Below are 17,676 nucleotides of genomic sequence, written 5' to 3' on the forward strand. Positions count from 1 at the left end.
ACCAATGTGTAGTGGTAAGCATTTTTTCTATTGTTAGCTATTTACATTTTCACAGAGGTGTGAAATTCTGGGGCCGGGGGTACAATGGGAGGGCAACAATGGAGGTTTCAGAAATAATTATTTAATGGTAATAGACATTGAGATACAGAAAGTTCAACCTTCATAACCATTAAAACACAAATTGTCAACATCACACGGCAAAATATGTAAAGTAAATATCCTTAAATCAAACTTTAGTAAGTTCTCAAGCGGCATTTTTCTTACTTGGCCGAGCTGTAAATTTTGATGATCATCGATGGAAAGGTTTTTTTTGTCAGTTTGTGTGTGTGTGTGTGCGTGCGTGTGCGCGCGCACACAGTGAAATTGACGTTTGCCGATAAAAATCAAATCCTTCCGAGCCTACCTATAGAGCACAAATCAGTGCTGTGAACTGTGACAACAGGGCCGTGGTAAAGAGCAGTGGAGACACCAAACCCTGCACAGAGTTTATTTCTTAGCAGATCTTGTTAGTTCAACAGATGGTGGCAACAGTGTTTGTTCTGAGAGGGACTTATCCGAAGGCATTCCATAGCTGTTGCTTGTGAGTGAGCAGATGCTATCTCAGCATTTCCACCCTGTCCTAGAGGAGCCTGCCCTTTCCCCACCCGCGGGTTTCTCTAGGAAGTGGCAGTTTACATCTGTCTGGAGGCTGACTGAAAACAACTGTAAGACTTCATTGCCAATCCCCCTGATTTATCACAGTTATCACTGTGAGATGACTGGCCCAAATCCACAGCAAGGGTACTAAACACTCTGTATGTCTGTTCAGAGAACAGGATTTCAGATAAATGGGACCCAGAACAACAAAATCTATGGAAAAGGACATATATGTCCAATGGAGGAACACGCACTCCAGCCCCTCCCAGTTGTCTCATTGTTTTCCATCATGAATCGTACAGACCTGTTCAAAGTTACACCTCTTCACTCTGCTCTGTATTTTACAGGAGTGGGAACAAGGTTTTGCCTCCTTGATAGTCCAACTGAAACAGACTAACGCCAGACGAACTAAGCTATCTCAAAACAGCTTTGTGTGAAAACATCCTGTTTAATACCCTGTTTGCTGCAGCACACCGTGGTATGCGGTGAGGGGGCAGGGTCATGTACCAAAAAGCACAAGACAGACTTCAACAAAAGTCAGAGCATGTCAGCTGATTATCAAAGGGAACATCAGATGCTGTTAACAGTCAAGTGTTGGGATGTAGCAACTTCTCTCTCGCTCTTTTTGAATTGTGCCAGTTTCCATGGTACATGGTCAGTTGACAGAGCACATTTTGAAAGCTTCATTTAGCTTGGGAGAATAACTACTTGTTTAGGTTTGCTCAGCATTCCAAACTAGTTATCCAAGACAAACGTTGAGTAATATGCTCCTAACTTATTCCAGAGGAGAAGGGTTGAGTGAGAGAGAAAATCTCCCCCCTCTTGTTGATGACACTGATTTGGTGCACGTTAAGGATCTGAGGCTCGAGTGGAAGTTAGGTAGGGCCTTGAAGGAGATTGCAAAAACCTGCTGCAGTTGTGCAGTGGCCAGATCAGTGGTCGTGGAAAATGATCCCACTGACTGTGTTTCTGTATGGGCTGGAGGGGATGTTATGAGGGGCCACAGAAGAGGTTACAGTAACTGGAGTGGTGAGGGCCCAGACAGTTTTAGCTGAAGGCTGATCTTTGGAATGAGGGAGAGGAAGACGTGGCAGGACTTGGACATTGCACTGTGCAGGAGAGGTGCTTACTATCTCGCAGAACAGGTCCGTTGGTGGAGAAAAACTGCAACTCTTAAATACCACATCAGCGGCATCCTAAGTTTATCCAGTATTTGTCCAGGACCGAACTTGGTCATCTGTTTCGCTGATATCTTTGACTTGCTTCAGCAAATCCCCATAGAGTCACCTCTCATTATGTCAACTCTACCAATTGATCAGAAGATGACACCATCTAATGTCCCAGAGTCCTGTTAGATATTTAGCAGTAAGAGGAGGGTAGCTGTGTTGGAACAGATCTGACAGAGGTGTTACCGGCCTGCCTGGGTCTTCAGAGCCCACTCACACCTGTCAGGAGGGAACTGTGGGACCCCAAGGATAGGCAGAGCGGGGGAACTAACCTGATTTTAGCCATATTAATTTTGAATCCTGAGTAACTTTAGACTGTCTGAAGTATTTGCACCAGGGTGGAAACTTGGGGTACTAAACTGTGCAGGATCAGTTAAACAAGTCTTTATGTAGGTTAATGTCTTCACATTTCTCTATAGGCAGTTACTCCCTGGATATCTTCTGTTATCCCAGGTACATGCTTTCTGGGGTAAGGACCTTTGCTAACTATGCAGTGCCTGACACAGCAGGGCTCTGATTCTGACTGTAGCCTCCAGGCACTACTGCAGTACAAGTGTCTTGTGTTTCTCTTGGCCCACTCCGCAAATGGCAGAGCGGCTCCTACTGAGCCAGCCCTTGGAACATGTTATAAATGGGACCATTTTGGGGTTGCGCCTGAATTGTAATGTCTGTCTGTGGTCTGAGCTCTGAATGATGGCAGGTGGGCTGGAAATAAAAGAGATTTTCTGTGCATGCTGCATTTGCCTTCTGTATCTCCTTTCTTGGTGTAACTGAAGGGAGCTGATGGACTTTTCCTGTACCTCGTCTCAGGTCGCTAATGTTGAGTTTTTATTTGTAACACCTGTTCATGGGTTATGTGGCCTGAGGCCCGTATACATATTTATTGCAACCCCAGGTGCTGGTGGTTCTTGTTCTTTGGAAATTGCCCATATGACACTGCCTCTTTAGGTCTCAGTCCTGTGAGGACTTTGAGTGCCCTCACTTCCAAGTGAAGTCAATGGGAATTGAAGGCACTTGGACTTCCTGTTGCGGACTATATTGGGGGATCAGTCCCTTAGTAAGGAGTGCCATCCTTCCTCAGTGCTATTAACATGTTCAGACAGTGACCACAATACATTGGAACCGTACCGCACTCATCAACTGCTAATAATCTTTCCGCCTCCTTTGCAGAACGTATTTGGAGGAAGAGCTAACAAAGGCCAGAAAGAAGCCAAGCCTGCGGAAGGACATGTATCAGAAGATGATTGAAGTAGATCCCAGTGCCCCAACCGAGGAGGAGAATGACCTGCATGCAGTAACCAAGCCCCGATACATGCAGTGGAGGGAGACCATTAGTTCTACAGCAACCCTGGGATTCAGAATCGAGGGGATAAAGGTGAGGCTGCTTGACCCATCTCCGTGTCATAACACTGGTCACTGGCAGGGTTCATGGGAAAACCTGCCTGGGAGAAGTATTAATTTCCTGCAACCACTAGTAGTAGCATGAAGTTTCTGTAGCCAAACTTGGTGAAAGGTGCACACAGAACGATCTCTCTGAGCCAGGCTCATGGCATTTCAAGATGTCCTGTGCCACGTTATGGCTTCTGAGGGAGAGCCTTGGAAAACTGCTCTTTCCCCCCAAAACAGCAGGCAAAGCTTTGACTAAACTTTTGCTTTTGGGTCTTAACTTGCCTCAATAGCAGAGAACTGAGCCCCTTCCAAACTTCAGAGAGATTTCCAAAAAAATCAGGATCCAGCTCTGTGACCTGAACATTTAAAGCAGAATTTGTTTCTGCTCCTTCCCCTTCCCATCTCTCAAGATCTGGCTGTGTAAGAGGGGAGTGAAATGTGATAAAGGCACAAGAAAACTGGGAAAAGTCTGCCTGACAAATAAGTCCTCTGTAAAAGCTCTGCACATTTTACTCATGTTTCACTGACTGCCGCCGTCCTGGATGGCACTCGAGGGCTAGCAACTCTAACTACTGAAAAGCTAGGCCATGTAGCTTTGCCACGGTAGCGCCGTAGCGTAGACCCTTCCTATAGTTATCGAAGAGATTTTTTCCGTCAATAATCCACCTCCCCGAATAGCAGTAGCTAGATTGACAGGAGAATTCTTCCATCGCCATTGCCATGTCTATGCTGGGGCTTAGTTCGGCTTAGCTACGGCATTCAGGAGTGTGGATTTTTCACGCCCCTGAGTGCCGTAGTTATGTGGACCCAACTTGTAAGTGTAGACCAGGCCCTAGACCAGGGGCGGGCAAACTTTTTGGCCTGAGGGCCACATCGGGTTTTGGAAATTGTATGGGGGGCGGGTTAGGGAAGGGGGGCGTGGCCCGCCTTCCCCCATTTCCACTCTCCCCCCTGCTTCTCGCCCCCTGACAGCCCACCCCCAGGACCCTGCCCCATCCACCCCTCCCCCGCTCCTTGTCCCCTGACCGCCCCTGGAACCCCCGCCCCTGACTGCCCCCCTCCGCCCCATCCAACCCCCCCTCCTTCCTGACTGCCCCCCTGGACTCCTGCCCCCATTCAACCCCCCTGCCCTCTGACCGCCCTGCCCCCATCCACACCTCCGCCCCCTGACCACCACCCCGAACTCCCCTGCCCTCTATCCAATTCCCCCACCCCCACGCTCCCTGCCCCCTTACCACACTGCTTGGAGCACCGGTGGCTGGTGGCGCTACAGCCATGCACCGTGCAGCATAGAGCACCGGGTCAGGCCAGGCTCTGCAGTGGCGCTGCCCCAGAAGCTCGCAGTCCTGCCTCCCAGAGCATTGCACCGGTGGCAGGACGAGCTGAGGCTGCGGGGAAGGAGGAACAGTGGGGGAGGGGCCGGGGGCTAGCCTCCCGGGGCAGGAGCTCAGGGGCCTGGCAGGAGGGTCCCGCAGGCCGCCGTAGTTTGCCCACCTCTGCCCTGGCCTAGACTAATAATTGCTGTGTAACATCCTAGCAGTTTAAAGCTGCCCTCTAGAGGCAGCTTGTCCAAAAACATGATCCTGTCCTTTTAGTACATGAGCCAGTCTCTGTAATGAAGAGAAGCAAAAGCCTATATGGATCTGAACTTTACTAGGGTTACCATACGTCCTCTTTTTCCCGGACATGTCCGGCTTTTCGGCAGTCAAACCCCCGTCCGGGGGGAATTGCCAAAAAGCCGAACATGTCCGGGAAAATGGCGGCTCTGCTCCTCCCCGTGCTCCTCTTCGGCTCTGTGTAACTGACACAGTGTAAGTTACGCAGAGCCGCCGCGGCTGGAGGCTCTGCTTCTCTTCGGCTCTGTTTAAGAGCCGGGCTGCCCGAGCGCTACCGGCTTCGGGCAGCCCCCCTGCCTCCGGACCCTGCGCTGCCGGAGCCCGGGAGGGGAAGTGCCCGGCTGGGGGCGCAGGGTCTGGAGGCATAGGGGTTGCCCAAAGCCCCAGTGCTACCGGCTTCAGGGTTTGCCGGGCAGCCTCCAGACCCTGCGCCCCCGGCTGGGCACTTCCCCTCCCGGGCTCCAGCTGCGCTGGGGAAGCGCCGGCTGGGGGTGCAGGGTCTGGGGGCTGCCCGGCAAACCCTGAAGCCGGTAGCACTGGGGCAGCCCTTTCCCCCTGGCTGGGAGTGGAAGGGAGGAGGGGGCGGAGTTAGGGTGGGGAAGGGGCGGGGTTGGGGCGGGGCTACGGGTGGGGAAATGGGCGGGGGCAGGGCCCGTGGAGGGTCCTCTTTTTTTATTTATGCGATATGGTAACCCTAACTTTACCAAAGCTCAGGGTGTCTATTTTGGTGTCTGGAATTGTCATGCTAAAGTTCTGAGCTGAAACCTTGATCCAAACCAGAATGTGGGTTTTAGTTTGTGCCCATCTCAGATTGCGGTATCGAGGCATGATCATGATCAGGGGCTATGGAGATTCCTCTCCCATGTAACGAGATGCTCTGTCTCTCATTTAAACATGATGGGTAACTCTTGCAAAAGTGCTAAAGGACATGTCTTCACTGCAGAATTAATTTAAGTTATCTACGCTTGAGTTACTTCTCTCAATTTTAGCCTAGCTTGAGTGAGAGCAGCCACACCGCAAAATAGCGTGCAAGCTGCTTTGTCCACCCAGGTGCTGCACTCACTCGTGTGTGGGTCTAAGAATTCTGGGGACTGTCTCACGGTCCTTGGCACTGCAGTAAGCAGAGCCACTCTATGAATTATCTCCCAGTGAATTGTGGAGGAACTTGTCTGTCCTTTCATGAGGATTGGTGGTTAGAGGAGAGGAATTATGGGAAGGCATTGGAGGACTAGCGGCACATGAGTGGAACTAGCCTTCATTCACACTACAGGATGGTCATGTTAGCAACTAATGAGTTCTGCTGACTCGAGCTGCAGCCTGAGCCCCGTTATGGGCCAGCCAACTTGATTTACAAGCACCACACTCGAGTGAAGGGTTTGTATGTGTGAATGGGGAACAAGTTACAACTTTGCAGTGAAGACAAGCCCTAAGTGACTGAGGGTATGTCCACACTACAGCGACACAGCTACAGCACTGCAGCTGTGCCACTGTAGCACCGTAGTGTAGATGAGTCCTACCTCAACAGAAGGGGTAGGTAATCAATGTAGGTAATCCACCTCTCCAAAAAGGTGGTGGCTAGGCTAATGGAAGAATTCTACAGTGGGAGTTATGTCACCCTAACTACGTGGCACAGGGCACAACATTTTTCACAGCCTTTAGCGATGTAGCTAGATTGATCACATTTTTAGGTGTGGATCAGGCCTTAGAAGCCTAAGTCTCATTGCAAGTTAATGGGCCTTAGGCGCTTTCAAACCCTTTACTAGAGATAAACATCCAATCGCTGTAGAACTGAATTAAAATGAAGGAAACCCTGCTTTGAATTGGGGAGAAGGGCAGAAGGGATTAAGAGTTGAACTCCACTAACCAGTGGTCAGATTGATTAAAACAAGCTGGGGTTAAAACAAGTGGTAAGTGGTGGTTAAAATGAGTAGTGGCACTCGCTGCAACTGACATCCACAACCCCAGCTGCTCCTTCAGTACTCTGTGGAGATCCTCCTAATAACAGCCCCATTTTCTTAACACTCTTTGAACAGCAGGGAAATGGCTGACATAGAGATTATTTGTATTAAGCAACAGAGAGTCCTGTGGCACCTTTAAGACTAACAGATGTATTGGAGCATAAGCTTTCGTGGGTGAATGCCCACTTCGTCGGATGCATTATTTGTATTGTCATTAGTCATTGGATTTAAAACTCAGTCAACATTCTCACAGCTGCTGTTTCAGGCTGTCTGCATAACTGGGCAGGCGTCACTGCATCCTTTTACATTAGGGAGGGCTTCGCAACCACAGGGTTGAGAGTAGGGTGACCAGACAGCAAGTATGAAAAATCGGGACGGGGGTGAGGGGTAATAGGAGCCTATATAAGAAAAAGCCCCGAATATCGGGACTGTCCCTATAAAATCAGGACATCTGGTCACCCTAGTTGAGAGACTTGGAAAGTGCGGGGCTAAATGCAAGCGTACATTCTGGTGCAAAGACGGTGCCCCATTGAAAAGCACCTTCTTACTGAACTGCTGTGACTGGACCACTTCAACCCATGCTCCTAGCAAATGTTTTTCCTTGGACAAACGCTGAGCAATGAAGGTGATCCCACTGTGAGAAGAGGAGGCCTTTCTGAGGTTGAATTGATGCAACAAGATTCATGACCAGCGGGTGGTATTGCATTTGTATCTCTCTGTGTCACTCAGGGACTTGCTGAAAGGGGCTAAAGTAAGAATAATCATTTTTTCAGCATGGTTGGTGTGCTGCAGCATAGCTGCCTTCCTGAGAGGCCTCCACCATTGGCTACCTTCCCCTTAAAAAACCTTTGTCGTCTTGCCGTAATACACATTCCCTCATCTGTTCCACCAGTTCTGACCACTGCTCAGTTTCCCCCTTCCCCTCCAGTTCTATTGGAGGTTGATTCTTAACTGACACCTTACTGAGAACTGTCCCATTTCACTGACTTTCCCAGCCCTCTTCAAAACACCACTAAATCTCCTCCTCTTTGCTCCCTCCACCCAGTCAGACAGTTCCCTATATCAGCCCTTAATCTGAACAACCCTTCACCCATTTCCATTGCTGTAACTGTCACTGTTTGGCTGGTGCACTTTATGAAACTAAAACTAAAAGGTAGCTGGATCAGTTAGGACTAAATCTTGCACATGGTGATTCGTCTGTTGCTTCTCTCTGTCCTCTTGCTAAGATTAAGTGTATTTATCTGTTCATAGTTCTCTGGGCTGCATGCTTGGTCTAAAGGATTATATATAGGAATACCGCAAGGGGATGGACTCATCTAATTGAGTCTTTTGCCTCTAATTACTGTAATTCTCCTTAAATCCCTCAGTTCCTAGATTTCCGCCCCCCTCCAATCTATAGCACTGACATTTCACTTTGGTTACTGGCATAGATCTTTCCCCCTATCTATAAGTTGAAGATTTACACACCGCAAATGTTGCTGAATTGTATTACTTTGCTTGCTTCATACAGGGCTGGCTCCAGGCACCAGCCCACCAAGCATATGCTTGGGGCGGCACCTGGAGGGGGGCGGCGCAGTGCTCCGGCCTGAGAGCGGGGCCGCGACTGGGCTCGCCGCCCTCTCTGCGGCGCTCCGGCCGCCGGGCTCGCCGCCCTCCCCCCGGCACTCTGGCCGCCGGGGAGAGCAGAGCCGCGGCAGGCTCGCCGCCCTCCCCCCGGCGCTCTGGCCGCTGGGGAGAGCAGAGCCCCAGCCGGGCTCTCCGCCCTCTCCCCGGCGCTCTAGCCACCGGGGAGAGTGGAGCCCCGGCTGGGCTCTCTGCCCTCCCCCCGGCGCTCCGGCCGCCGGGGAGAGCGGAGCCCCGGCTAGGCTCTCCGCCCTCTCCCCGGCGCTCTAGCCACCGGGGAGAGTGGAGCCCCGGCTGGGCTCTCTGCCCTCCCCCCGGCGCTCCGGCCGCCGGGGAGAGCGGAGCCCCGGCTAGGCTCTCTGCCCTCCCCCTTGCGCTCTGGCCAGTCGGGGAGAGCGGAGCTGCAGTGGACTCGCCGCCCTCCCCCTTGCGCTCTGGCTGCCGGGGAGAGCGGAGCCCTGGCCGGGCTCTCCGCCCCCCTCCTGGCACTCTGGCCGCCAGGGAGAGCGGAGCCGCGGCGGGCTCGCCGCCCTCCCTGCGGCACTCCGGCCGGTCGGGGAGAGCGGGCCTGCGGCCAGGCTCGGCGCCCTCGCCTGCCGCGCTCCCCGCCGGGGGCGGCGGGAGGTGGGAGGCTTTTTGCCTGGGGCAGCAAAAAAGCCAGAGCCGGCCCTGGCTTCATAGCTGGATAAGCATTCCCTGCTGAGAACAGGCATTCAGTATCTTGAAGCTGCTATTGAAGCCTCATGGGGAAACGTAGGAAAGTTTTATTGAGAGACGGTTCTTGTTTTTTCCTTCCCTACTTTCTCATTATGGACATCTTCCTGGAAAAACGGTATTGTCTGGAGTAATCTACCCTGTAAGTTGTCTGTAGTGGAGATATTGATAGAGAGGATCTTGTGCTAAATCTTGTTTTCAGATCGGCAGGAGCAGCTCCCACTAAAGTAACTGAGAGTTGTGTGCAAGTATCAATAGGCAGAGTGTTGTGGGGTGGAGCAAGAGACTTGCATGAAGAGAGCCTTAGTGAATGTATCAAGTTTCAAGAGGAGGGCAATGGAATCTAGTAGGCAAACCGCAAGACTGGGACTTGGGAACTTAGTTCCTGTCCCATTCCTAGCTCCGTTCCCAGCTTGCTGGGTGACCATGAGTAAGTCACTTACCCACTCTGCATCTCTCTGTCTGTACAATGGGGACAGTGGTGCTTTCCTGCATTGAAAAGGCTGGGAACGCCAGATTTTATCAAAATAACCAGGGTAAAACTCAAGATGGATCCCATTTCTACTGGTAGTTAAAACTACCCTGAGGCATCAGTCACTCTCAGAAGTATATGCCCTGCATAGTGTACTGCTGTACTGATGTATACACATTTATATAGTCACACAAACTCCATTGCCTTAACTTCCTTAGGCTCCTGAAAATCCCACCCAAACACCCTTCAAGAAAGAACCTGGCGACCTGATCTTGCTGACTGCAAGTTCTAGGATTCCACAGAAGAAACAAGTTAGCCTTGACGCTAAAGTTACCATAGGCTAAAACTGGTGCTAATGTTGGGGTGGTGGCAGGGAAAGCCCAGTTGCTATGGCCCATCAACCAGCCCTACATTTCTTCTTTGTAAAGATTAACTCCCTGGGGCTAGAACACCTGTAAATGTCAAGCCTATGGAAAACACCACAGCACTGCCTGGCAGCTCAGGGAAAACTTCAAGTGGGGAATAATTATAGGAGCAGCATTATAAATATTCTAGCTGGCTTTCCTGAAACGGAGCTAATGCCTTATCTCAAAGCCCATCCACTGTTTCATTTATTTATAGCCGCACGTAAGACTCCACTCATAACCATACACCTCCCTTCTTGAATGCTTTGTGCAAGGCTGTACTGCAGTTTACATGTGAAACTAATGTGATAGCCCTTCTCCAGGTTGGTATCTGTCATCTCCAAGGGGCAGGGTCGGGGGAGGTTTCCATATGACTGATGACTGATGCATAGTAACCAGGGAACTCTCCCTCTGGACAACAAGAGGGATCAAGTTCCTGAGCAAACAAACCTCCTCTGAAGGTACTTCCCCACTCTCGGAGAGCACACATTCTGTCAGCACGGCTTCTCTGATCTTGGTCACCTGCAACGGTGCACAGGCCCTGAGATGATCTCAGGCTGTCATGTCCCAAAGCACTTAGGACTTTATGCATTATAAATGGCTCCCAATTGCACTCACACAAACAGCAGTTTTCCTAAACAGGTGTAACGTCGCACAGATCCACTCCACTGAGCATACTTTAGCAAGCAAGATTGTTCAGCATCTTTAGTTGTAGGTTTTACTATTGCTTAAGTCAGTGTACATAATGTGCATAATCTTGGGTTACATTTGCATATCATTTACTGACTAAATTTGGCACACTGATTTACATGATCAGTCTACTCGCCCCCACAATTCATGCATTGTACACACACATATTTCACCTTCCATTTCTTTGGGAATGGTGCTCAGTTGAATACTCGGAACGCCCCGGGAAGGCTTTATAAGGACATCTAAAGCTACAGGACAGGATATTCATTGTACTCTGTTCCTTCCCTCATCCTCTGATCCAGTTCTTCATTCTTACTTCATCTTCCCCAGCATAACAGGATGTCTTTCCGGCTCCCATCCTTTCAGAGTGTTGTGGGCAAACAAGTCATCCTTCAAGGAGCACTAGACTATGGAAACAAAGCTGTGTGTATAGGACACACTTTAAAACTAGCCTTTACAGCCAGGAAGTGCAGCTCCCAAAGGGAATTCTGATTACTCAGTGGTTTATAGAATCTGGACAAACAATGAAAGAACCTGATCTATGCTCTCCATTTCTACAGCGTCTGAGGCTCTCAGAGTGACTTAGCATCACAGTAGCTTTCTTAATTTGTTTGTGAGACTCTTCATCATCCCGATTTTGTAGCTAAGGGATGGAAGCAAAGAGCGGTTAAGAGACTTGGCAAAGATCCCATAGGAAGTCTGTAGAAGAGCAGGAATGGCACCCCAATCTTTTGACTTCCAGTTGTTTGCATACTTCCTTCCCTAAGACCTTTGGGAACAGAATAGTAGGAGAAGAGAGCCTTTTGGGGACAAAGTTCTACCGCGAAGTGTGCTGTAATCCCACATCTGACGCAGACATGCAAGGGTATTGTGCTGATTCACTATTGGTGCCTGACATCTGACAATTGCCTTGCTGTCAGTCTGGCATTGCATGTATCTGTGCTGCCTGGTAGCCTGTAAGTTCCTTGGAGCAGAGGCTTCTTGCTATTTCTGTCGTGCTGTGCACAGAGCTTCATTAAATGGAGCACTTAACTATGGCTAACTCTAATCCTGGGATGTATTCATGTTGCTCTTGGGCTGTGTCTGCATAAACCTTTTCTCTTAAAATTTCCCACCATTGCTATTGATAGAGTAACAGAAATGTAGGGCTGGAAGGGACCTCGAGAGGCCATCTAGTCAGCCCCCTGCACGGAGGCAGAACCTAGTATACTGAGACCATCCCTCACAGGTGTTTGTCCAACCTGTTCTTAAAAGCCTCCAGTGATGAGGATTCCTGGGTGCCCCACAGCCACCACACTCAGAACAGGCCTAGATGACCGAATGAGAAACATGCTGGCAATCTGTCTACCTCCTACCACTGTGGAGCTGCACCATTCATAGCAATGGTGAGAAATTTAAGGAAAAACACTTACCTCTTCACTACATCAGACTTTGTTTAGGTCAAGGGTAAAAACTAGAGATGCATATTCATGACCACTGTGTCTTTTTTTTTCTTGCAACTTCTTTTATTGCTTGATCTGTGGCTTTTGGGAGGAGAGAAGGTATTTAATGATAGACCTGACCTGACTCTTCAACCCATGGTCAACCTACATAGATCACAAAGCCTCCAGTGTGGACCTTTGTCTGACAATGATGTTTAAAGAAATCCTTCCAGGGCAGATTCTAACATCCTTGCTCGTGCGGAGTAGCTGGACCCTTCCTGGAGCTCGCTGCCAAGTGATGGGAATCTGGGAAACCTTGAGCCATTTCGCTGTTTCCTCTGCTGAGCAGGAGCAGATGAAAGCGGGTCAGTTCAGCTGGGAGGGTGTGCTGGGTCCCTTCTAGGGCTAGACTGGGTGCAGCCTGAGCAGGTGAGATGTTCAGGTAGCCATGCTGCTCAACTGGAGCGGGAGGGAAGAGTGTACACAGCTTGCTGAGTTTTTACACTGTACGTCTCAGTCCTTGAACACAGAGGTGATCATAACCAGCCGACAGGCAGGTGTCTTTTACGACTCTTGGCCATAATCAATGGGCTTGGGACACAGATCTCCTGCAGACCCACCGTTTTTTTGCAGTTTTCAGTAGGGAGTAAAGCAGGTATTGCCCAGGGCCTATGGGTGAGCTGCTGCAGTCTGCATTATGCCTTCCCACCCAAAAACTGCCCTAGTGTTTCAAATCAGACTGGCTACCCAGGGATTTTTGTGTCCCCTTCTGGGAAATGTCTACCTTTCCCTTCCCTCCATCCTCAGATGTTTTCTAGCATGACTTTTATGCTTGCTTCTTCTTGAAGCAAGAATACAATAGGAGGCAGCTGCTGGCTATTAGACATTCTGGCCAGAGAAAGCAGGGAGAAGGAATTCGGGAGCTACATGGCAAAAAATGAGTGGTACTTACTTCTAGGACCTGCACTTGGGGTTAGTCAGTGCTGTGGTCCCTGGACAGTAACTCGCCCATGTCATTAGTGGCCTTGGTAAGTCTCTGTGACACTGGAGAGCTGCTGATAAGATTCCTTATTAAGTAATGGTCTGGCTGCAAGAGCTGACCAGCAGGTCAGTATGTCTGCTGACCTCTTCAGTAAGGCATACAGTCGCTACATCTGACTCTCCATAAGTGGAGGACCTAGAGAATAGAGAACTAGACAGGGACTTGGGAGATCTGGGTTCAAATCTTGGCTTTGGCCCTGCTGGGTGACTTCTCAGTGCCTCTATTTTCCCATCTGTAAAATAGGGATAATGATATTTACCTCCTTCTGTAAAGCACTTTGAGATGAAAAGCGCTATGGAAGAGTAGGTATTATTTATTATTATTTCATGGCACTTTCTTGAATCTTGACTACCTGTCCCCTTGCCCTCAAGGAGGCCAGTCAGCACTCTGGTTCATGACATGCCCAGCAGTGTTTCAAACACAAGTCACCTCCTCTAACTACCTGCTCTCATGACAATGTGTCTGGGTTTCTCTCCCTTTTTAAGAAAGAAGATGGCACAGTGAACCGGGATTTCAAGAAGACAAGAACAAAGGAACAGGTCACAGAGGCCTTCAGAGAATTCACTAAAGGAAACCGTAACATTTTGGTGAGTCGGCAGTTGCATTAGGACGACATTGCCCAAATGCCTGCCAGATGCGAGAGTGGGCTCCTTCCTCCTCTGGGCTCTTGCCTTGGTGATGCATTGCCTAATGCCAAGGACCACAGAATTAACCTTGCCGTTGCTATGCCGAGCCCATTGTGAAATAACACCAGAAGGGCAAAGTAGAGACCACTTCCTAGCCTGGAGAAGGTGCAGGGGTAGGCAGAGGCTAGGAGAGAACATGCTGTTAGCTGTAATGGCAACACTCAGACTTTGCGCTAGGCAACCTGATTATATCAGGCAGCTAGTAGGATTACGAAACCATCCACTGCCAGAGGACAGACGCGGAAGGATAGGCGTGGTCGGCTAAACTCGGGGAGAGGAAATCTGCTGTAGAGATGGAGAAGAGGCTGCAGGCATGGGATGTGAGGAACAAGCTCCCATCAGTAGTGGCTGGGGCTGGTGATCTGATCTCTGGCTGCTTGGCTGGAGAAGATTTCCTTCCTATACTGTGGGCTGCCTCATAAGGGTGTAAGGGTGCCCAGTGTCCCTGCCATCCAGGGGCGTTGGGAGGGGTGGGGGGAGGATGGGACCATTGTCTGTAGCCATCCCTCTCTTGGGCCTGAATGCTGCAAACCCATGTATCCTGCATATGCCAAATGGTGCTGCTGCGTGTTGCTAGGTGAACTAGCTGTTTAGCTGTAAATGTTTTCCATAGACTGGGTGAAATATACAATTTGATAAACTAGCTCCATTTTAGGCCCTACCATATAAAGCCTATTAGCGAATGACTCTAAATGGCCTGGCTCTTAGCACTGCCGACTTCAAACCTGCCTGTTTACTTTGACATTAGCTAACTGGGGTTTATTCTTGGTTCTGTAAATGACGCTGCCCAGCTCTGGTTTGGCCAAATTGCTTCTATGTACGCAGGCGGACTTGGAGTTCTTTCAAACCACTTTGACACTGTTTAAGGCTAGGGCTAAAGAGAGGTGAATCTAATCAGTCAAACTGCTAACCTCCTGAAGTCCACCCCTTTGCAACCTCCCACCAGCGCCAGAGTTTGAGCAGTTGATTTGACTCCTCTTGGAAGAGGGGCTGGCAGCACGGTTAGCCAGTACTGTATGTATTAGAATATTTATAATTTAGCCTGCTTTTTGGATTAGACCAGGAACATTGGTGTGATTAGCAAGGGGACTTTGAAGAATTCCAGAAATTCACCATGTTACTAGCCTAACACGCCCCTCTCTAGGTCTTACCACTGAAAAGTCTTGCTTGAAAAGACTTAAACTTGTAGTAGTACTGATAGCTTATTTTCTTTATCATTCCAGAATGGTTACCTTAATCGGTTGAAGGGGATCCGTGACACCCTGGAAACATCATCGTTCTTTAAATGCCACGAGGTAGAACTTGCCTTTCTCTTTTGAGACGATGCTTAGCTAGATCTGTCTCTATGTGTACTGTGTAGCTTCTGTCCAAGAAAGGGATATCGTCAGTGTTAGAACTCATACATTTCTAAAACTTGAGTTTATTCTCAAATGTGTATTTTCATAGGTTTGTCTGCTTAGTACCTGCAGGGAGATCATATGACCTACAACTTTGATGTAACCTTGTCACATCTGACACTAAGTGAAAGCTACCTTTTCAATGTATGACCATCGTGGTTATTAATCCAGGAGCTCATATTTAAATGTTTGTTCAGAATCTTTATGCTTATATGTGACTTCAGGAATATTCCTGGCTATTCTGTCATAGAAAATATAATATGATATCTCTGTGCTAAAGTCTACATGAGTGTAAGTTCCAGATAATGGTTGGCTTCCAGCATCATAAGCTATTTAAACATGACAAAGAGTCCTGTGGCACCTTATAGACTAACAGACCTATTGGAGCATAAGCTTTCGTGGGTGGGTATTCACCCACGAAAGCTTATGCTCCAATAGGTCTGTTAGTCTATAAGGTGCCACAGGACTCTTTGTCGCTTTTTACAGATCCAGACTAACATGGCTACCCCTCTGATATTTAAACACGATTCCAGATACCTGAAAGGATGCTGGGAGAGTATCTCAAAACAGCACTTATAGAGCTTGCTGGCAAGAGCTGGTCAGGGGTCTTCTGTCAGAATGATTTTCTGTGAGAAAATAGTTTCCATATTTTTCCCTACATGTTTTTGCACCTGAATCACAAGTCTCAGGGCAATTGAAATGTTTAAATTACTTGAAACAAAGAGTTTTGGGTTAGTTCAACGAACCAAAATTAAACATTTCGATTGCAGCAATGTCAGGTTTGTTTGTTTGTTTGTTTTTTGAGCTAATGTTGAAACAAAACCTTTGACATTTCCTAATGGAAATCTTTTGGAATTTCCATTTCACAGGAAACTTCAAAATAACAACTTTTCAGTCTGGTTTGGGACTAAAATCAATATTGAAAAGTCAGCATTTTCCATGGGCTTTTTCAGAACTCAGTTACCAAAGAGATGAGAATGAAGCACTTATGCAGGAATAGTTTCTTTAAAGCGAAACTGGTCCTTTGGGGCAAAGGGAGGCTCTGAGAGTGGAAAGGAGTGCGTCTGATGTGCCTTCATTCCCAGACCCGTCTGTCTCTGGGAAAGCTCCAATGCACTGAGGGAAGAAAGCCTCCTCACAAATGTAAATTCATAATTACTTATGCAAACTCTACGTGCTTCCATTTAAAAACTTTTTTTCTATAGGCAGACCTAAAATGGGTGATGGTTCAAACGTGGTAGCACTTCTGTTTGAAATGCTGACATTGGTTGAATTCTTCTAGAGCTGCATCACTGTTCTTTCCTGGGGACTGCTTCAGGGGACGTGCTAGGCTCCAGCACTCCCCCCTTCCCCCCCCCTCCCCACGCTGTCTTGAACTGTTGATTAATAGGGAACATCTTCTGACCAGTCACCAGACTGGTCTTGTTAGTTTAATTTTTCCTGTTAGGATCCATTCCAGCTAACAAATTGCTCTTCAGACCCTTTCGTGGTTCAAGAACGGCTTCCTACAATTGGCTGAGTCTTTCTCTGCTAGCTTCCAAGTTTCATCTGCATTCCCTGTCCCTTATTCGAGGGGCTAGCTGAAGGTGCCCACTTTCGCTGCTCCTGTAGGGGTTGCGCTAGCCGTTGCTACCAAGAATAGCAATAGTGCAAGTCAGTATAGAGTCCATCAAACTACTGCACCTGGGAGACACATTATTATGGCCCTGACTCTGTAAAGCGTTTCTGTTTGAGAAGCTTACTTGAGTGTTTTCCTGAATTGAGGCCTATGCACCCACTGAATTCTTTTTTAACTGGGGAAGCAGAAGCTATGTGAGGCAAAACTATGCAGTGAGCATTATGAAAAGTGATCCTGGTGTCCATGTGCACAGCTGAAACACAGTATTGATGCAAAAACTGACTCAAACCCAGCACTGGGTAAGAACCTTGGGGAATACCTTAGGCAGGCCAGGCAGTGGGGTCTGAAAATCCGCATGCCTGGGCTGGGGGCTTGGCCCAGTAGGGGAAGCAGATATCACAGGCTCTTCAGAGGTGCTGAGCACTCACAGCTCCCACTGGAGTCAGTGAGCTCTGTGAATATTCAGCACCTGGCCAAACTGGAAATAAGGCCAGGTAGTAAAGGAAGGAGAAGTGCAGAGGGAGCCCTTCCTGTGCATCAGTTTGTGTGAGCTCTGTTCCACCTCCTCCTTGGCTGGCCTGGTAGGGATTCCCCCAGGAGGGGAAGCTGCAGCAGAAGGATTACCTTCTTCAGGCAGGCTTTCTTAAAGTAACACACACCCAAATTCTACACACGGATGCCCTCCCAAACTCCTGTTGGATTCAGTGGGAGAGGTGCATGCACACACACTGAGGACAGACAGGATTTAATTGTCCAAAGGCTCATCAGAATGTGAAGCAGCCCG

General features: G+C 48.8%; 1 protein-coding gene across 1 annotated transcript in view; it reads left to right on the forward strand.

The window, feature by feature from the left end:
• ITPKB (inositol-trisphosphate 3-kinase B) overlaps positions 1 to 17,676 on the forward strand; it is a 105,722-nt gene that overhangs the window by 83,925 nt on the left and 4,121 nt on the right. The window contains exons 4-6 of the mRNA XM_005289629.4: positions 3,033 to 3,237; positions 13,677 to 13,778; positions 15,101 to 15,172. Of these exons, the coding sequence (XP_005289686.2) occupies positions 3,033 to 3,237; positions 13,677 to 13,778; positions 15,101 to 15,172 (379 nt within the window). The remainder of the gene's footprint in view (positions 1 to 3,032; positions 3,238 to 13,676; positions 13,779 to 15,100; positions 15,173 to 17,676) is intronic.

The sequence above is a fragment of the Chrysemys picta genome, chromosome 3, assembly GCF_011386835.1.
Source record: "Chrysemys picta bellii isolate R12L10 chromosome 3, ASM1138683v2, whole genome shotgun sequence".
Taxonomy (NCBI): Eukaryota; Metazoa; Chordata; order Testudines; family Emydidae; genus Chrysemys; species Chrysemys picta.